Source organism: Rhipicephalus sanguineus, chromosome 2, assembly GCF_013339695.2.
Source record: "Rhipicephalus sanguineus isolate Rsan-2018 chromosome 2, BIME_Rsan_1.4, whole genome shotgun sequence".
Taxonomy (NCBI): Eukaryota; Metazoa; Arthropoda; class Arachnida; order Ixodida; family Ixodidae; genus Rhipicephalus; species Rhipicephalus sanguineus.
In genome coordinates, this window is record NC_051177.1 from 18,976,521 (window position 1) to 18,998,242 (window position 21,722).

Here is a 21,722-nt window from a genome sequence, read left to right on the forward strand (position 1 = left end):
AGCCTAGCCTTCAAGCTCGCCCTGCAACTTGATCTACTGACCAGGGAGAGGGTCAAGGTCCGCGGTTTTCTGGACTAAGGTGGCTGAATTAACAGCCGCGCTAGTTGGTCTTAAGTCATCTTGAATTGACTTTTACAGCGCAAAATACAACTCGGACGGCAAAGAAGCCCACACGTGCAGCGCCGCTTACCGTATTTACCCGCATAATTTGCACACCCCTAATATTTAGCCAGCTTTACTAAAAAAAACTTACTCGCATATTCTGTGCTTCCCGCCCCACGCGAGCCAGCTTGCCGGCGCACGCGCATAGAGAGACTTTGGACGGCTGCGCACCTCACTAAGGAGGTGAGCGCGGTCATACACAAGACAGGCTGCGAGTGCAAAGTCTCTTCTTCCGATTACTTCGTTCTATTCTCCGGAAACACCCGAACTGTGGTCCCTAGAATATTATATTCTAGGGAACGTACCCGAACACACAAACCAGTTCACGGGTTGTTGGAACTGCTCGAGCATTCTCCCGCTGTGAATTCATGCACGTGACATGGCACGGACTATTTTCTGCATCAGAGGCGTGTGAGTGCCAATCGCATCAACTTTTCCCCTCGCTGCCCCTCATTCTCTGCGTCCGCACCATGTCCGTGCTGCAGTGCAGCCTTGGTTGATTTTGGAAGTTTAGGTTTCATCATCAGCCACTCGCATTTTCACTGTTCTCTTGCGCTGGGCTACGATAACTCTACGACGAAATTCAAGCACACTGTTACAAAGCTTGCCGAAGAAAACGGGAACCGTACCGCTGCCAAGCAGTCACGTTCGGTACTGGATAGAGCAGAAGAGTTCGCTTGTTAATACAAGACCGGGAAGGAGAGCGTTCCGAGGAGCGGAGCAAGGCAAGTTTCGTGCCGTTGAAGAATACCTTTTCAAGTACGTGTGAGAGCTTAGGTCCACCGGTATCGCGACATCCTGGTATGACGTACATCGAGGCCCCGCATGACGTTCCACGAGTAAAGCAAGTATTGTGGACGTCACAGAAGGTTTGCGGGGCGCACACAATACCACGACTGGCACCCGGCGACGCCTATTGTTCCTCGCCCCTCTCGCTCTGTTGTTGGGCTGCTCTCGAGGTAGTTTTCATGAGGGGACACGCACTTAACAGGTTTAACCCATATTGAGGTACCCACATACTTTCAATCTCTACCGCGTGCGGGATCGCGATTTGAAAACTGCGCTTTTAATGTCACCATAGCTTGTGTGCACGTGATCTTTGGTGCTCCCCCGCATTTTTAGGCGGGCATTTTGAAGTGACGCTAAAATGATCACAATTAACTACGCTAGAGTTAGTTATACGATACGTTCGAGCATTTACGATTCAACTTGGGGATTACCAGACACAAAGCTACAAATTACTGTGAAAAAGTCACAAACAAAAATTTTGATGTCAGGGGTCCTTTAAGGAAAAATAAAAGGTGCAGTTATTGCTACCTTTTATCAAAAGCAATTATTAGTGAGCAGCTTTTAGACATTAACGAAATTTTGTTGAATGATACAAATCTATACTTTTGGGAAGGCCGCCATCGACATAATTGTATTCATGCATAAAGTTGTGTGGTTAATGTCTAAAATGTGTTGCTCGTAATACTATTATTACCTGCATAACATACATATGTATGGTGAGTGGCCTTGCTGTTTATATATATATTAGGGGTGTGCGAATATCAAATTTTTCGAATACGAATCGAATACGAACATTCACCTTCTAATATCGAATCGAATATCGAATATCAAAGGAAAAATGCCTCCACAGTAACAATATTTTATTTAACATGTAGCTATTTGAAGAAAAAAAAAACATTAACAGCCTGACTGGCAACACAACATACACTGCTATCTCCAGAACACAATGTCCTGGCTAGCACAATGCACATCACAACACAAGCAAATATCACGGCACAATGAATGTAATGACTACATGTCATCATGAAGAAATATGAGTTGCTCCACATGATCAGGCAGCAGGCGCTCCCTTGTAACAGAGACACCCCCCCCCCCCCGCCACTGAAAAGGCACGCTCGCTTGGAACAGAAGTGGCTGGTATAGGGAGTTACATGGGGCAAAGCTTTGCCAGACTGGGGTATCTGAAGGTGCCTACAGTCTGCCACCAGTCACGTGGGTCACTGTCTTTCTTCAGAAGTGGTGCCGCATAGTGAATGAGTGGTAGTGCGGCACGTTACGGCCGCATAATATTGAAAATGTATGGTTACATGATCGCCAAAAGCGCTGCACGTCGGAGATGCACCAGCAATAAATCATACGTATTGGGGCGCTCGTCGCAGGCAGATATCGTGCCTCCGTGTACTTACGATGTTTATCGCTCCTCTTGGCAACATTTTTAGCGGTACGAACGCAGCAGAAATGTGGAAGACGAGTTATTTTATGCATGATAATCGAATCGCATATTCAAATTTTTCGAATATTCGAAGTTATCGAATATTCGAAACTTTTCGAATACACGATTTTCGAATCGAGTACGAATATTTCGAATGTAATATTCGAAACTTTCGAATATTCGCACACCCCTAATATATATATATATATATATATACACGGCTGACAAAGTGAGCGAGGTTTGCCCCCCACCCCCCCCCCCACTCGCGAATGAGTTGGTACACCACTGGCAACAGTTATTATTATTATTAAAGTATTAAAAGCTGCTTGGTGCCGATTTGTTTGCAGTTGTCCAATCCGTCTTCTGTTTAGGTTTGTTAAGCTTTCTGGAAAACCATTCTCCTACCCTTGTATATTATGTATCAACCCCTGCATCATGGTTAAGAGTAGGGCAAATGGGGTTGCAGTGATGCATCAACTGACTCTGGAATCATAAACATGTTGCTTGCTGCCTGGAGCCTTCGAGTGCATAATACCCGAGGGTGTGCACGTTTTACTTTTTGAAATTTGTAAAATAAAAAATTCATAAATGTATGTCCTGTTGTAACGTCTTTTGCTGTCTTTACTGCAAGGAAATATTTACGAAGATCATGAAAGTTATTTGGGGTGCATCTTCTATTTGTCTGTTCCCCTGCTATAGAAAGTGGTTGGGTGGATGGGTTCAGCACGGACATGTCCATGTCGGAGACAACATCACTAACTCCTGAAGTGGAAGACATTGAGGACATTACTCATGATGATGAAGTTGGTGTTGACAAAACGACAGTGCGCAGGTAAAGTTTACGTATCTGGATGAAAGAGAGAGTGGTCAAACATTTCTTGGTTGTGTCTCTGGTAGTAAAGTACATCACTTTGAAAGGGGGGGGTACTTCATAAACTTTGATTTTAATCATAATATAGAAAAAGGTCGTGTGAAAATTGCATCAGGTAAGCCTAAAAAAAAAAAAAAGAAAGAAATGGGTCCTGCAGCTTTGCTTGCCAGATTGTTACTTAGTACAGGATATGTACGTGGGTTCTTTGGTAGAATCCTTCTTTTGTAACGGTTGGGTTTCATCTGCCAAGGTGTCATGCTAAAGGTTTCTCTGCATTATGATTAGAGGCCTGTGCACTCGTATACTTTCTTTGGTGAGTGGCCTTGCTGTTTAAAAATAGGGACCTTAACAAATACTAAGACTGATATCAATCACTAATTACTATGAATTCTGATAGTATTTGGCTCATGCGTGTTGTTGCCAAGGTTTGGTGGCATTCTATTCTGTATTCAAGTACGTACGATCATTGAAGTATAAAGAATTCACTACTTATTTCCCAGAAATGTATTCTGCGTGATGATGATTTGCCATCTAGAATTGTGCATTGATGTACATATCTGCAGCTGAGGTCAGGAGTTTTGTTTGCTGCTTCTCATCATCTGACTGTATTTGGCAGGTTAGCTTTTTGTTTGCAAGTTGTTAACTCCGCATGTATGGCAGCTAGCATGCTGTGCTCCTCGTATGGTGTCATAGGCGTTGATGTTGGGCTTCATTACCATCTTGATATTGTCAAGGCGCTATGAAAAAGCCATTTTGAATGATTAGGCAACCTTTCATTAGTACTTTTTGTGTTTGATGAGGGCAACAAACCATGCTTTGCTTTGTTAGAAGAAACCAGCTGTGAAATATAGACAGTAGTGACCTTGCCGACAATAATCAGTTGTAAGGAGCCTGTACAGTGCTTGCTTAATTGGCTACCAATGCTTTTTAAGGGGGGACGTGGCAATAAAAACGATTTTTGTTATTTATGGGGATAAGTGATGACATTTTGCATGCAGACGTGATTTATTAAGCTGATATCAAAACTGAAATTGCTTTTTGAGCTATCTGTTGTAGTTTCTGAGTTACAACACTTGATGGGCTCTCATATTCATCCCAAAATTAATTAAATAATTAACCATAAGTTCTTGGAGATTTTTACATAAGCATATCCACAAGGGTCCATTCTGTGCTGTAAAGCTATTAATTTATTTTTTAATATTCAAATACGCACGCAAAAAATTTCTGATGTGTCCTGTACATATTGTCTTACTAACAACTGTTACAAAAAGCCAATTCTAAAAATCTTTATGGTGTGCAGATAAATATGGACAGGTTTATAGTACTTGTCAATGCTTCAGGATCTAAGTAAAAAAAAAACAGAATAGTTTTATCTTTACTTGTCGTGAAATGGCACAGGGATGACTGGCAGCAACTGCACAAAAAATGGAAGCTGAGAAAACAGAGCTGAAAGAAAATGGAGCTCAAAGCTAAGCAAATGGGACTCAGAATAGAGCTGGTTTTATTTTTCATTGGAGAAATGCAGCATTGTAGGGCTATCTTGAGCTCTGATCTCTCCTCTTCACAATGATGCCAAGATGGTGGCACTTTACCTTGGAGAAGCTGCAAGATTTTCATTTTCTGAAGCCAGATTTTCTCATAGTTTTTGATGACAGAACACTTGCGCTTATTTCTCAACTTCTACTGCTTATCTTGTTCTAATATTTCAGCTCGACATGAAAGATGGTCTGAGGATTGTAGAAAATAAGTAAATAGAAAAATATAACATCTTGACTAAATTTACCAGTCCCATTGACAGTGCATAGGGGTCCACAATCATTGTTCTAATTTTTAGCAGAATTTTTAGTCACACCGACTTTTTCCTCTGTCCTTTTGCTGATGTGAATGACAAAGTATTGAAATTGTTGCTACACCAGCTTATATATATCTTAAAGGGCCTCTAAACCACCAACAGACGCTCGCCTGCTCCTCTCCGTGCCTTTGCTCTGTCGACAACAGCCGCCGTGACGTCACCTGTATGATTAGGTGACGTCTCGAGCAGGAGACGCTGTCAGTGGGCGAACAAGAGCCTGTTTTCTGCTAGCAGATGCGCATGCTTCTTGTGTTTCCATCTCGGACACTAACGAAGGGCACTCGGAGAGGTGGATAGACGAGCCGACGAACGCAGCCTAGCAAAGGAAAGAGCGAAACGAGAAAGCGCGTGCAACTCCGCCAGCGTTCGCTGTAGTCTCGTGCATAACTGCAACGCCACAACTAAATTTCGACCTCTGGGTGGTTTAGGGGCCCTTTAATAACGTTTGCTGTCGGGCTAGTTGGTGCATAGCTGAACTTCAATTGATGGCGCAAATGTTAAGACAGGAACGTAGAAGACATGTAAGACACGGACAAGCGCACACTCGCAACTAAATTTATTCTTCCGAAAGCTTAGCTTAAGAACCCTCAAGCATGCGCACAACACCACAAAAGCAAAATCAATCTCTGATACCACCGCTTGATCTAAACCTATCCACCAAGAAACTATACTCATTTTGATAAAGAGTTATAGAAGGAACGCTGACACACAGATCGCCAGCTTTCTGTATGTACATAGCCTCAGTCAATTCCCTTGCCACCTTGTCTTTGCTTTTCCGCAAAATGCACACACTGCCCAGTAGTGGTTTACACGTGCAAGCCTTACAGTGATGTGGCAAATGAGATCTGGTCCCATTCCTTATAGACAGGGCATGCTCTGCTAGTCGGTCATTAATACATCTGCCCGTCTGGCCGATGTACATCTGGTCGCAACTCAAAGGAATCTTATAAATAACACCCGTTGCACATTCCATAAAGCGCGTCTTCTTCGTGTGTTCTTTTCCACACCCAGGACTCTTATCTGTCTGATCCTGTCTTAACATTTGCGCCATCAATTGGAGTTCAGTTATATATATCCATTTTTAGAAAAAATTGTTGCGTGGGTGCCTTACAAAGACTCATATGTCTTAGGAGGCAGACATTACTTGGATAATGCAAGCAAATAATTGTATTTGATAATGTTGGTGGTTACTATCTGGAAACGATGTTGCAGCAGAAACCTTAGCATGACTTAAGCTATTGTGCGCAGCCTTATTGTGTTATGGTCATCACACCGTATACCTTGCTTGCTTCACAAAAACACATGTGAATTCGGATGATCTTATCTTTTAATATCTCAGAGAACAGCGCAGGCCAAACACGCTTTACCAAGAACTCAGTTTCCATGATGAAAACATGGCTGAAGGTGAAGAAGGCTCCGATGTTACAGGTGAGTTGTTAGTGGTACTCTGCAGCCAAAGGGGCACCAGAAATACCTTTTGCTTGTTCTTCACTCTAACCTGCTCCCCTTGCAATGATCTCACAAAGGTGACTGTAACTTGTAGCTCGATCATAGCCACGGGATCTTTTTCATCTTATCATTTATTAGGGAATTTAAATGTGGAGATACAAATGGATTGTGTTATTACACCTGTGTTCACAAGACACTTGTGTGTCAGCAAAAAAAAGTGCAGGCTGTGGGATATTGAGTGTGCAAGCTATGTGTGTCTATTAATTTAGATCTTTGTATTGCATTGGTACTGTACTCGGTTGTGCTACTTTGCATTTAAGGCTGACTAATAAACCTGTCACACAGGCGAACCTAAGTGCTCTTTAAGAGTGTGCACTTAAGCATGCTGAGTGTCACTTTGGTGGTTGTTTTAGGCAATAAGTCGTTTGTTATAGTTATAAACAGTCCTTGCAGTAAACTTTAGCTGCAAATGCAAAAGATGCAGCTATTGCACAGCACATGCTATGGCATACCCTTGGTGGCAGTGGCCATAAACTGCCTAAGGGTGGGAATAGTAAATTATTTTTTTGTAGTATAGCTCATTTTAATCCATGACAACAGTCCCCATAACGATAACTATGGTTTAAAAATACTACTGACTCACTTTTCAGTATTTTAAAATTTATTCTTAAGCCACGGTACTGAGGCTACACACTTCGACACAGCGAAGTGAGTTTGGCGAGCACACTCACTGGGGAACGCGTTATACAGCGAGTGTCACTCAGTATTCCTGTGTGACAGCATGCAAGTGACCCTAGCGGTGAAGTGCATCGCTCAAAGGGCGCTTACGTTTGCCCCGTGTGCCAGGGGTACTACTCTTGGTGGCATTAACTACCTTGATTTTCATTTTCTAATGAAGTCCTAGAAGGAAAAAGGCCTTGTTTTAACAAGTCAGGCAGTGTGTTATTTCTTCTTTTTGCCACGTGTAAAGACTAACATTACTTACTGACAATGCTTCTGCTTGTGTGCTCAATAAATGCTGCCCTCTAAGGAAACTATGTTCACCCCGGAGAGTATGCGTCATCAGGTTAGTCTTGTCAGCCGAATGAATTAAGTTCAGGCATGATTGCGGCATGTCTGATTATGCCTTGGCTTTCTTCTTAAGTTTGCTTTTCTGTGTATTGGCTGCTGCGTGTCTCTTGCAGCTCAGTTTCTCATATGGGCATTTGCTGCCTGTGTGAAAATATCAAGGCTCTTGCATTTGTACCTGTAGTTGTAATGGCTTCTCTGCAGAGTTTGAGCCTGTCGAGTGGAACAAGGCTGCACCTTATGCAAGCATTTCTCATAAGAAATTCAGAATTTCTTTTTCTTGTTGTAACCCTTGATGCAGCACTAATGCATGTCATTACAACAAATTTAAATGCTTTTCTGTCTCAAGTCTGATCTCTCCACTCGTTTACCTCCTTAACGTTTAAGCATAACTTGCTGCAGACTTTTTGAAAGCACCTTGGCTAAAGGAATTTAATATTTTTATCTCACAGTGCAAATGGTATCTTATATTCCTTACCACACATCATAATAAAAAAAAGAGTATGAACATTAACGAGAAAACATGTTTTTTAATGTATTGTGTCTGTTGCTTTATTAGTTATGTTTGCTTTGAGACATTTCTGCTGCAGTAAGATGGCGTAATATTATGTTCATGGTAAAAAAACGAATAACCTTAATCTCTTTGTACAGAGTTGTATTGGTGACTAGACTAGCCATACCTGGTCTGCATTTTCAGAAAATTCAGTGACTAAAGCTTGGCTGAGCTCAGGGACATGCTTTGTGTGAAACTGGCATGATAACAGCTGATGTTCACTATTGAGAAACTGAACTGAACCTGCTCCTTGGCATTGGCTGTATGCTGCATGAATGCGTGGGCTGTTTCTTGGATTTGGTTTCATGCAGTGCTTGTTCTATTCTGCATGGTTCTCTTGAATGAGTGCATGGTTTTCCTCCCTCCCGTTTTTCTCTTCCTTGTTTCTACTTTTTTTAATCTCTTCCTTTCTTCTCAGACAGTGACGCAGAAAGTGAGCCAGATAATCACGGTGGCAAAAATGGTAGGCCTTTGTGGCATTTTTGTTCATTTTATTTTTTCCCCGCCATGCTTAGTATGTTGTACGTTGTTGCTGGCTGTTGCCCTTTGATAGAAGGTGTTTGTCTTAATAGTTCTTGCCTGCCTGCTTGGATGCATATGTGTAAGGCGAATCACATGCAGTTGCCTGTGGTGTTTAGTATTTTTCGACATTCTTCTGGTTGTCAGGATCTTAATCTCACAAAACCCAAGCACCATGTCACAGCAAAGAAAATTAAGATAACTTGCCTGTCTGGCCATGGAGCATATGCTTATGCCAAAAAATGAATTGTTTCTTTGGTAAATGGTTTTCTAAGCTATCTGCTATTTAACCTAGCTTCATCCAGCAACATTCATCCAACAAGAAATTTATCCAACAACAAATTGGCTCAATCGCATATTAAAATGCATCACGTGATACCCATTAAATGTTTGTCAATGTGTGTCAAAAACGCTACTACGGGTTTCCCATGCTATAATCAGCGTTTTGAGGTACTACACCCAGCATATAAAGAAAGGGACGCATTGGTTGTCATTGGGTGCTGTTTTAGCATGATCTACAGCATATTCAAATTGCTGGTATCCTCCTGCCACCCTGAGCTAAACTTCCTGAAATATTTTAGCTTGCATTCACAACATCTGGAGTATTTTGTAGCATTTATTAGAACTTTTTATATGCATGTCCAAATGGATATGCCCTTTTTTGCTCAGGCTTGCAAAAGTGCCACATGCTGTCTGATGATGTACATGGTAGTGACAATCTTTGTCACATTGTGTGCATTAAAGTGCACTGAGACTTGCACTTTTTCTAACTACCTTAGGAGATGATGGAAAACCATACTTTTGTTCTGAATGGCTGTCACTTGTTTGCAATCGTGTCCTATAGCAAACATCTTGTGAAAGACGAAGTTGAACATTTGGCCAAGACAGTAGTGCAGGAAATATTTTGCGAGTCAGGCTGCTGGAAACAGGATTATGAACTGGTTTAACAAGTTCTGGTTAAGCTTGGAAAATTTTCATTAATGAATATGAATTATGTGTAATACTGTTTATTTTTGCTCTTCCTTGCCCTTTTAATGACTTGCTTGAGGGCTTCCCCTCGTAAAGTATCGTATGTACAGACAAACCCAAGTATGTGACATAATTCTGGTATGGTATACTTTTCTGATTTGTGCAATATAGGGAGTAGTTGTACTCCTTGTTTCCTCACTCCTTATTTTGTCCCCTTGTGAACATTGTATATCAGTGTGGATTATCATATGGCACAGCAAATAGAAGCTTTGTGCTGTGACTGGGCCAGATATCTTCATATCAATGCTGCATTTTCTTTGCTCCTTTAGTAGCATTTGTGTGTGTTGTGCTCTTTAGTGTTTGTATGGCATGCCAATTTGCAATGGAGTGCTGTTCATAGCTTGTGTTGTATGTTTTGCTTGTGTGCTTTTGCTTCAAAGCATTCTTTTTTTGTGTGGTGCATTCTCGTGAAAGGGTTCATTCCTAAAAGCGTTCAATAGTAGCTGTTTTCGCAATACCCATTGTAAGGACTACAGTGTTGTGCAACAGTTAAGTAACAAACTTGTTTCCTCTGTTCTTGCACGTCCTTACTGACAGTTACTGACAACATATTCGGTAAGCATGACCCATCTGTTTTTCTTAACAGTCATTTGGCATGAATATAGGTGCTGCATATACAGAGGTTTGATTCCAAAGCTCTCACCATGAGCTCTTTGTTGTTCTAACTTGATGTATGTAAGTAGTTATATTTCATAATAATAATAATTGTTGGGGTTTGATGTCCCAAAACCACGATATCATTATGAGACACGCCATAGTGGAGGGCTCCAGAAATTTCGACCACCTGGCGTTATTTAATGCGCACCCAAATATAAGTAGACGGGCCTTGAGCATTTTTGCCTTTATCGAAAATGCGGCAGCGGCGGCTGGGATTCGATCCCACGACCTGTGGGTCAGTAGTCGAGCGCCATAACCACTAGACCACCGTGGCGGGGCAGCAGCTATATTTCTAGTTTATTTAATGCCCTATTGGTCCTTAAGGATCAATAAATGATGTGAAGTTTAAAAGCAACACAATCCTAATAGTAACAATAAAGATATTAAAACACATTAACATCAGCATTTTCTCAGTGTACCTGTTCGAGCAATTTTCGTCTCCTGAGTGTTGCTTCATGCTTGCCTTTTCTTTTCTTTTAAAGCCCCTCATAACAGTAAGCATGTTTCTAAAGCCAAGCTTTACACTGTTTTACAGTGTGTGCTACATAGAACTTGAAAGCTTTGTGACTTTGATGCTTAGCACTGATTGCTTATGCTTTATGTGGTTGCAACTTGTAGAAGCTGCTTCATCCTTGATACATAATGCATGTCTGCAGTTAATAGGGAAAGTAATTTTTTTCACAATACCGGGTAGCAGAAAGTTGGTGAATGATTTATGCGACCGACCAGATTGGTTTATTTGTAAAAACAGGGTCTTTTACTTCAGTTACATGAAAAAAAAAGATAATAATGATGAAATAAACATTGCAAAATTTAACTCCTGAAGCTACCACTTCTGTGTCTGGATTTTATCACATAATGTTTATTCGTGAAGACTATTTTCAGTGATGCATGCTAATTTGTGCAGGCATGGGAAAGGAGGTTGAAAACATCATCATGGAGAACATTGAGCTCCTTGCCACAAAGTAAGTGTTTCCTATGGGCGTGTCATTGTTGCATCTGCTATCTGGGAGTAGCTGCATGTTTGCTGAGTTCATGGAAGGGTGTTTGCTGCTCATAAGAGACGTCATCATCACCATCAGTAGTTCTTGTGTACAGTGGTGCTTATTGATATGGATGCCGAGGGCAGCTCAAGAGAAGTTCATAGGGACTAACAAATGATTTGTTTCACTATTTATGCCCACTGCATGCCCATATTAACACCTAGTTGTTTCTGCTTCTAGGAATGCGCTAAACATTGTTAAAGACGACCTAATCGCCAGGGTTGACCTTCTTACCAGGTGAGTTGGATGCCAAGGCTACTGCTTCTGCTGCTCTTGCTGCTTTTTTTTCTTCTTTTTTCTTTTGTGTGAGCTCCCATATCTCCCCGCAGGAAATTTTCCTCATTTGAGCATTTAGGCAGTGAAATATCTGCAGTACAAAATTTATGTCTGCTGAATGCGAATAACACATGTCGCTCCATTTCTATCGACCATGTAAATTTTCAAACGTGTCTTGCTTATCATGGTTATCACAAGTGGAGGAAATGACAAGAAGAGTTCTGGATATAACTGACACATACGAGGAGTCAGTGTAGCATGGGCCTCCTTTCGATACGTGTTTTGAAATTAACTTCGACACTAAGTAAGATTTTTTCACCATCATACTAGTGTAAAGCCTTGCACCAGTATTTAGCATTCTTAAGTTGGCTGTAGTTTTCTGCAAATATTTTATGGTTTTTGTAGTTCATTTAGCTTTGCTGCTAAATGGTAACCAAACTGTGTACATGATGTAGAATGATGCACTTTCACTACGTACCTACTTGCAATAGGCACTTGAAATGCATGCTGCTGCATCCATTTAAGTGTTGATAGTGGTTGCTGAAATGAGCTTGAGTAGCCACTCCAAATAGTGTACCTTTTCCCTTTTCACATTTGTATGTGAACTACTAGAAGTTCTTGAAACGTAACTAAATGTAACACACTGTGTGATTCTTAGACACCGAACATCTGGCTGCTGTTGTTTTAAATTATAAGCTGAGGCAAAAACATTTTATAAGGCTGTTGAGGGGCACTTTTGGTCTCAGTCACGAAAAAGCTGCATGCTAAAACAGGGCTCACTATTTACATCTTGGTAGCTTCACCCACACCTCCCATAAGCTGCATGTGCTGTGGTGAGACCAGGGGCTCTGTTTTCTGCCCATTTTCCCTGCCATTGACTGCTTGGGTGCTGGCTTACCATGGTCATTTTAAAGGCTGTTATATGGATGATTAGCATTTTGTTTTTGTAGCAGGATGCCACTGTCAGCTGCCACAAGATAGAAAATGTTTGTGTGTAGCCATAGTATTACCTATTCCAACCAAAGATTGGGCTTGTGCATTAGTTGTTGGGAATTACAGCTAAACATCTATTAATGGCCACTGCGCCATCACTGTAACCTCCATCGTGGTTGCACAGTCTGACATTGAAAGGACTGTGCAGTGCTAGAGAATTGTGCCATGCAGATGGTTCATTTCCATTGCATGCACCTGCCTTGCAGTAGCCTGCAAGTACTACAGTGCATCAACTTGCAGCGTTTACTCAATGGCTATAGCAGTGTACTACTAAGTCACAGTTCTCATTACAGTTGCTTAAAGGCAAAATGTGAAAACATTCATTCCTGTGCTTTGGGTGCACATGGATATTCCACGCAATCAAAATGTACCGAGAGCACTCTGCCAGAACTCACAGCCGATGTTTCTCTGGTATGATAAGCCTGACCAATTGATCAATCAATCAATGAATCACTATATAAAGGTCATCATCATACAGACGCAAGCCTTTTAGGGCAGGGCAGGTGTGTGCAGGAAGTGGTCACATGCTAACGGACACCAGTGCCATCCTTTCTAATTTTAGCTTCAAGATGTGGGGCATGTGCATATTTCCTTTGTGGAGAAAGAACTGGCAGGAAGGTTTTGGCCAAAGCTTTGTTATCACAGGTGGCTTTGCTGCATTCAGTTCATGTATAGCTGCTCGTTTGCTATGGGTTGGCTAGTTGCCTATTGTAGCCCTTGAATTTTTTGCTGGTTGCCTACGTGCCAATAATGTTAGTTCCTGTATGTCTTAGTTTGTGAGGAATTTGCTGAGTAGAACTTGAGGCAAATGGGCTGCTCTTGCAAGCTAGTGTGCAAAGGCTATGAAACGAGCACTGATTTCAATATAATGTGGAAATTTTGTCTCACTGTAGCAAGCTCCTTGTTATGATTATTTTTTGTGACATTACTTGTGATAACAAGGTGCCCATTCATTACAATGTTTGCATATGGCAGTCACTGAAAAATGATCTATTCAAGTATTTTCATAAACCTGAATTATCTCCTCAGAGTTGAATTGAAATATGAAGATATTTTGTATAACTTCAAATGACCTCACAAGATGTTATGCCCACCTGTAAACACGCAGGTGTGTTGCAGAAACGGAGTTGCAGTATAGGGTGCTGTATGTTCCCTTTGGCAGGAATATTTTGTCTAGCAAAGCTAGCATTGGATCACATTGAAGTAAAATGTATTTCTTTCCGTTCTCAGTGAAAAAGAGATACTTCAGGGTGAAGTGAAAGCACTTGAACATGCTCGAGATTCCCAGAAGCAGAAGATTCATGAACTGGAAGATGAACTGAGGAAGATCAGAGAGGAACTTGAAAAAATGAAGGCTGCCAAGTCTGATGATGAGGTATGCACATACATTCCTGCCTGCTCTTTTTGTTTGTGTATACTGCAATGTTGGGCCGGGAGATTGTTGAAGGCTCTATATCTGTGATGTGAACATGGAGCTTGGATGTGTTTTGCTATAAAACAGCACTTTATCATGCTACCAGCTTTGTAAACAATATATACATCTTTATTTGCATGATACTAGGCTGTACAGCATATTTGTGGCAATAAGAATTGTATGTGAGTATGTGTTGCGTCTAAACTGAACCCTCATTAATACTTTAACAAATCAACTTCGTCTTCATTTGAACCTTTTCCTTGGATTTTTATGGCCCCACAATTAAATCCAGAGAATTACATAGCACTGGGGCAAGTTTGACATGCCAGCTTGGTTGGTGGGGTTCGTGCAGTAGCTAACAAGCTATTGTCTCTTTTTTCTTGTTCTAGCTGTACATTCTGAGATTGGCAAGTATTTGCTACTGTGGCCTATTGAGTAGTATTTTAATAGGTCACCTACGTACTGCATAATTGTCTTGTTTACATATGTGCCCTACTGGAATAACTCTGTCCAGTGTTTCGTGTATGCTTTTTTCATCTCTGCTTGTTTGTTGGATAGAAGGATATTGTAAGAGTGCTACGGATAAAGCGCAGCCTGTGCATTATGTTATGTGTCTGGTACTGGCATTGATAGCAATCTATAAGTACTACAACAGTGATGGAAAACAGCATCTGCTTAAGAATAAACTTCATAACAGGTAGCAAGTACAGTCGCGCAAATCTTTAACTATCGTTTGCAAGTGGCAATTTTTTCTCTGTATCTTTGCTAAATGACTGAATTAAGTTCCAGAAAGGGTGAGGGAAAGTGCATGCCCACAAAGCACATGCCCGCAGAACAACTTTTATCTACTTCGTTCAATAATATGACACAAGAAAGTTGCTGTTGAGCACGATAGTTAAAGATTTGGCCAGCTGTACATCTGCTCTGCCTTACAATTTGCCAACTTACATCCCGAGGCTCGAAGCTCATGTTGAATTCCACTTCGTTCCAGCCCAGTAATCTGCTGTAATAGTTTGACTTGTTTTTAGTTATATAGAGGAATGGCTGTACCATAAGTGAAAGAAAAAAAATGGTACTCTTAGGGTGGTGCAGAAATGTAGATTGCATCTTGTCTGATGCTTCATTCTTAAGATTGTTGAGGTCTGTAGTTTGAGAGGTAACTCCCATTCTTGAGAATTTAGCCTAGGCATTTCATACATGCTGCGCTGCAACTCTCATGGGATGGTTGCTTTTGAATTGCAGCAGGAGGACGTTCCAATGGCTCAGCGCAAGCGCTTCACCCGAGTGGAAATGGCTCGCGTGCTCATGGAGAGAAACCAGTACAAGGAGCGCTACATGGAACTGCAGGAGGCCATTCGGTGGACAGGCATGATCAAGGCATCGCGCACAGACCCCACTGCAGACCCAAAGAAGAACCGCTCCTCCATTTGGAAGATGTAAGTGCACGCCCTCTCTGGATGCATGTTATCGCTTGACTTGGCTATGGTAAACCTTGCTTTACAATCTGGTACAGTTTGCTGGCCTTGTTTTGGACTTCATTTAATTTGTATGCTCTGGCCATTCTTGTGCAGTTATAATGGACAAGATCTTGATATATATTGAAACTGAATGGGCAACAGAATGTGACAAGGGGGGAAGCATAACCACTACAAGACTCGAAAAAACAGATATGATATTTTCTCACTGCTGAAAAAAAAAAGAAAAAAGAAGGGAACAGAAAAGTGGTGGCAGGCTTACACATGCATATCTTCTTTTGAGTCATAAAAGCTTCCCACATTTTGGTTTCTTTCTGCTCATAGTTTTCCAGTGTAATGTAGGACAGTTTATACTGTTTGTGTAGCAATGTTTTTAGGGAAATTGTGGGAGACTGTGAATTGTGCATATGCTAAGTGTCCTTAGAAGGCAGGGAAATTGACTATATTGAGCATTAAATTGACGTTCCTGTGTAGCAAACAGTAACCATTTTTTCATTTTGCACTTGAAGCATAGCATGAGCTATAGTATAGTCTTGATCTCACCATGGATGTCAGCAGCTGTCTGTGTTCTCTCTTTGTAACTTACCTCCTGTGTATAGCTGTAAATATTGAGGCAGTGGCATTGAATAATGCTTGTGTTATATAGGAGCTGAAAATAATTGTGGCGGCACTGTGCTTGATGTGAGTCATCTTGCTTATGCTGCTTCTTTTTCATGATGGGTGGTGGCATTTCTTTCTTCCTTTCTTTTCTCACGCATTCGCACTTGAAGCACAAAGTGAGTACTGCAAATTGTCCAGTAATAAGTGTGCAGTGCTAAAATTTGCTTTGTTGTGCTTTATTGCTTCTTTTGCATGATTTGGCTTTGCACTTCACATTCTTTTGCTTATGCTACCAAACTGCAATGTGTTTGACATCATCAGCGGAATTCTATATTGAAGGGGTGGTGTGTTCTTGAACCTCCTGTAGGGAAATTGAAAATCTGACAATAAAAAAATGGTAAGAAACAAACAATACAAATACAAAAACAACGTGAAAGCATCAAGCATGATGTGACTCTAAGGAAACATGCTACTGTAGCATTCACATGATCATATTTTCCACCTCTGGCTGGTTACGTTATTGATAACACTGTCTGTATTGTCATATTTGAGCATATTGAATGAAGGAGAATAGTGCCACGCGCTCTTTTTTTATTTTAATGTAACCGACCTGTTACACTTACACGTATAACCACTGCCTTCCATGCGCCATGCCGGAATGTTGAACCTTCCCAATTATTTTAGATTGTTCTGATAAGCTTGAACGTGCAACGCGAACAGTACAGTTTATTCTGCAACTAACGTGACCACCTACGATAAGGCTGGAATCTTTGGTGCCACATGTATAAAAGCTGCCGATTGATTGCCGCTATCAATTTACAGCGTGTATTGCTCGTTCTGCGACTTTTCATTTTCCAGGCGCAAGTTCACCCAATGAAGAGTTTCGTTTTTAAAGGGACACTAAAGGCAAATATTAAGTCGACGTTGAGTTTTGAAATAGCGGTCCAGAAACCTTGTAGTACTACTTTTGTGCCAAGGAAGTGCTTATTTTGAAATAAAATCATGTTTTAGTGGTCCGCATCACGTTAGCGCACTTCGAATCACCTGCCTGAAAGCGGTCTTTCTGGCCTCACTGTTGCTGTGCCCAACGTTGCCCGCCTTTACTGTGCGGCGGCGTGCACTGGCGGCGTGCACCATTCGGGCATCCGGCTACATCACATGCATGCGGTATTTTGTCGAACTTTCTGTCAGAGCGACTTTCACGAGCGTGCAAAACACACATGGCAGTACGCATTACCGAAACTGCCACCATGGTCCCTCAATACTTTTACTGGTCATGAAACTCCCGCGTAACTCGATGGGAGAGCTTCATATAGCGCCCGCACTTTCCGCGCCGCGGCGCTGGAGTAGCTAGAAGGGGGATGAGGAAGCTGGCTGCGGCTGGCCGCCATTAGCAGAATGTGGGCGCGGAGTGGTGTTGTGTGTGCTGGTTGGACCCCTTTTTTCTTTTCGCGGTCACCTCGTCGTGACAGTGATGCCCAACACCTGCTGTGTGCCGGACTGTCGCTCATTATACAAGGGCACCATCGAAAAAGTCTCTGTTCTGTTTACCAGCCGACGCAGAATAACGCGGCAGGTGGAAACGTGCAATCCCGCGACAGGAGACTGTCGCTTTTTTTTCGACCCAAGTACGTTCGCGTGTGCGAAAAACATTTCGATGCAAGTGACATTGTATGTGTGGACGTGTGCACAGTGAATGGAAACATAGTTTCACTGCCTCGAGATCGACCAAGACTGGCGGGAGACGCCGTGCCTAGAATTGTGTGTGTAGTGTGTGTGAGTGTGCTGGGAGTTTTATGTGAAGTGCGGTGTTCGGAGTGTGTGTGTTAGCTTTCTGGGTAATGATAGAAACTAAAAAGTGATGCCGTGGGCCAAAATGCAATGTTTTGTTTTACTTTGAGAGTGCTGTTTGCTGGTGCTGTCACTAAATTGAGAAAATTTCTAGAAAGGTTCAAAAAGAGTAATGCAGTTTTATGTATAGTTGATCAGTTTAAGCTGAATAACTGGGTTGATGGAAGCTCCTGATTGATTTCGATTTGCTCTCGTGTTTGCATAGAAAGAACAGGGTGGCTGACTGGAACACCAACTCGTGGTCACTGCGACAGTATATGGGAATGGATAAAAAAAAAGAGCCGCATATATTAGAACTCGGCAGTGTTATGAAACCTGCATGCGTAAAATCAAAACATTTCACTTGAAAATCACACATAGTGCCTACATCTAGCAAAAACAGCTCACAGCAGTTTCACCTCATTATTTCTTTTTAATCTTCAAAATAAAAAGCGCAAATTATGACACCAAAGAAAAAAAAAAAAAGGAAAACAACACGAGCATTCCTCTCCGTTTTGTGGTATCTCAATCTTCGCTTTTGATTCTTAAAGCTATGTTTCACTAACGATATCCCTCAAGAGGTACTTCAAAGGTATTAATGCCAAGTTAGCCTGATATACAGACTTGTTTATTGGCACCCGAACTTCTATTTTCAGCTTCATGAGGCCATATAGAATGAAGTGACAATTAGTCTGAAAATGAGCGTTACGTGCAGCCAGAGCACGACTATTTTGCAACCTCTAGCACAAAATATGTTAACCTGTCAGTCATCTAGAACCAATCACAGTGTTCTGTTTAGGCCCGAAAGCGACTATGCAGTAATCGAGAAATGTAGGAACGTCACGAACACGCGTCACTTGACAGACACCCTCAAGTCGAAACGTTCCCAGCAGTCGATGAGAAGTCTCTCGAACACTGCTTCGCGGGCAGCGTCGAGCGTTGATAATCGCCCTTGCTGGTCAAACCCAAAAAACATCAAAATAGGACAAGAAGTGGGCGTGGCATTGCCCCCCTCTGAAAAAGCATCGTCCTGATGCTTGCGAAAGAACAAAGAAGAGAAAAAAAACACAAGTGCATACATAAATAAATTACAATAACAAAGGTAAAAGTAGAGTCCCCAGGTTCGCTAACGTGCAAAAAACGGCTTAAGACGCACGACATGGACGACTTCAGGCCGTGCGCGGCGTCGCTGGGAGTTCGTAATGCCGTCCGGGATGACCTCGTAGTCAAGAGCGCCGAGACGTTGAAGAACCTTGTAGGGTCCGAAGTATCGCCGAAGGAGTTTTTCGCTAAGGCCACGTCGGCGTATCTGCGTCCAGACCCAGACGCGGTCGCCGGGCTGGTATTCCACGAAGCGTCGTTGCAGATTGTAGCGACGGCTATCGGTGTGCTGCTGGGTCTTGATGCGCAGGCGGGCGAGCTGTCGAGCTTCCTCGGCACGTTGTAAGTAAGCGGCGGCGTCGAGGTTTTCTTCGTCGGTGACATTCGGTAGCATGGCGTCCAGTGTCGTCGCCGGGCTCCTTCCGTAAACCAACTTGTACGGCGTCATCTGCGTCGTTTCTTGGACGGCCGTGTTGTAAGCGAAGGTCACGTACGGAAGGACGGCGTCCCACGTCTTGTGCTCAACGTCGACGTACATGGCCAGCATGTCGGCGATGGTCTTATTTAGACGCTCGGTGAGGCCATTGGTCTGCGGGTGGTAGGCGGTGGTGCGGCGGTGGCTCGTCTCGCTGTATTTTAAGATCGCCTGAGTTAGGTCCGCAGTAAAGGCGGTACCTCTGTCTGTGATGAGGACCTCTGGGGCGCCATGACGCAAGATGATGTTCTCCACGAAGAACTTGGCTACCTCGGCGGCACTGCCTTTGGGCAAGGCCTTTGTCTCGGCGTAGCGGGTGAGGTAGTCAGTTGCTACGACGATCCACTTGTTGCCGGAAGTCGACGTCGGGAACGGCCCCAGTAGGTCCATCCCGATTTGCTGGAACGGCCGGTGAGGTGGTTCGATTGGCTGCAGAAGTCCCGCTGGCCTAGTCGGCGGTGTCTTCCGTCGCTGGCAATCTCGGCAAGTCTTAACGTAGTGGGCGACGTCGGCAGGAAGGCGTGGCCAGTAGTATTTTTCCTGCATCCTCGCGAGCGTGCGGGAAAAGCCGAGGTGGCCAGCCGTCGGGTCGTCGTGCAGGGCCTGCAGAACCTCTGGTCGCAGTGCCGAAGGTACAACGATGAGGTAGTCGGCCCGGGCCGGAGAGAAGTTCTTCTTTACGAGGACGTCGTTTTTCAAGAGAAATGACGCCAATCCCCTCCTGAATACTTTTGGAACAACGGCGGTCCTGCCCTTGAGGTATTCCACAAGGCCCCTGAGTTCCGGGTCGGCTTGCTGTCATTCAGCGAAGTCGTCGGCACTTATGGTTCCCAAGAAGCAGTCATCATCGTGGTCGTCCTGCGGCGGTGCGTCGACGGGGGCACGAGACAAGCAGTCGGCGTCGGAGTGTTTTCTTCCGGACTTGTAAACGACGGTAATGTCGAATTCTTGGAGTCTTAGGCTCCACCGTGCGAGGCGACCTGAAGGGTCCTTCAAGTTGGCTAGCCAACACAAGGCGTGGTGGTCGCTCACAACTTTGAAGGGCCGGCCGTAGATGTAGGGGCGAAACTTCGATGTAGCCCAGATGATGGCCAGACACTCCTTTTCTGTTGTGGAATAGTTGATTTCTGCCTTTGATAGCGACCGGCTAGCATAACTGATGACCCTTTCCAATCCGTCGGTCTTCTGCACAAGGACGGCGCCGAGTCCTACGCTGCTTGCGTCGGTGTGGATTTCCGTATCGGCGTGCTCGTCGAAATGCGCAAGTATCGGAGGCGTCTGCAGGCGTCGTTTCAATTCTTGAAATGCCTGAACTTGCGACGTTTCCCACCTGAATTCGACGTCGGCCTTCGTGAGTTGCGTCAGTGGCTCGGCGATCCGTGAAAATTCTTTGACGAAACGTCTGTAATAGGCGCACAAGCCGAGAAAACGGCGTACGGCCTTCTTGTCGGTGGGCGTCGGGAAGTCAGCGATGGCAGCTGTTTTCCGCGGGTCCGGGCGAACACCATCCTTGCTGATCACATGACCCAAGAACAAGAGCTCCTCGTACGCGAAGCGGCACTTTTCAGGCTTCAAAGTGAGTCCGGAGGTCTTGATTGCTTGAAGTACAGCTTCAAGGCGCCGAAGGTGTTCGTCGAAGTTTGAGGAAAACACTACGACGTCGTCCAAGTACACGAGGCACGTCTGCCACTTCAAGCCGGCCAGTACTGTATCCATAACCCGTTGAAAAGTCGCAGGTGCCGAGCAAAGACCAAAAGGCATGACCTTGAACTCAAACAGGCCGTCTGGCGTTATAAAGGCAGTCTTTTCTCGGTCTCTCTCGTCGACTTCTATTTGCCAGTAACCGGTCTTGAGGTCCATCGACGAAAAGTACTTTGCGTTGTGTAATCGATCTAGGGTGTCGTCTATCCGGGGAAGGGGATACACGTCCTTCTTCGTGACTTTGTTCAGGCGACGATAATCGACGCAAAAACGAAGAGTCCCATCCTTCTTCTTCACTAGCACCACGGGGGATGCCCACGGACTCTTCGACGGCTGGATGATGTTGTCGCATAGCATTTCGTAGACCTGTTTCTTCACGGCCTCCCGTTCCCGCGTCGAAACCCGGTAGGGACTCTGACGGAGTGGTCGAGCA

At 43.5% G+C, this 21,722-nt stretch overlaps 1 protein-coding gene across 1 annotated transcript in view; it reads left to right on the forward strand.

The window, feature by feature from the left end:
- LOC119382480 (C-Jun-amino-terminal kinase-interacting protein 4-like) overlaps window positions 1-21,722 on the forward strand; it is an 81,771-nt gene that overhangs the window by 14,126 nt on the left and 45,923 nt on the right. The window contains 8 exon segments of the mRNA XM_049412212.1: window positions 3,083-3,215; window positions 6,446-6,534; window positions 8,595-8,639; window positions 10,262-10,279; window positions 11,289-11,346; window positions 11,605-11,661; window positions 13,924-14,068; window positions 15,350-15,543. Of these exon segments, the coding sequence (XP_049268169.1) occupies window positions 3,083-3,215; window positions 6,446-6,534; window positions 8,595-8,639; window positions 10,262-10,279; window positions 11,289-11,346; window positions 11,605-11,661; window positions 13,924-14,068; window positions 15,350-15,543 (739 nt within the window).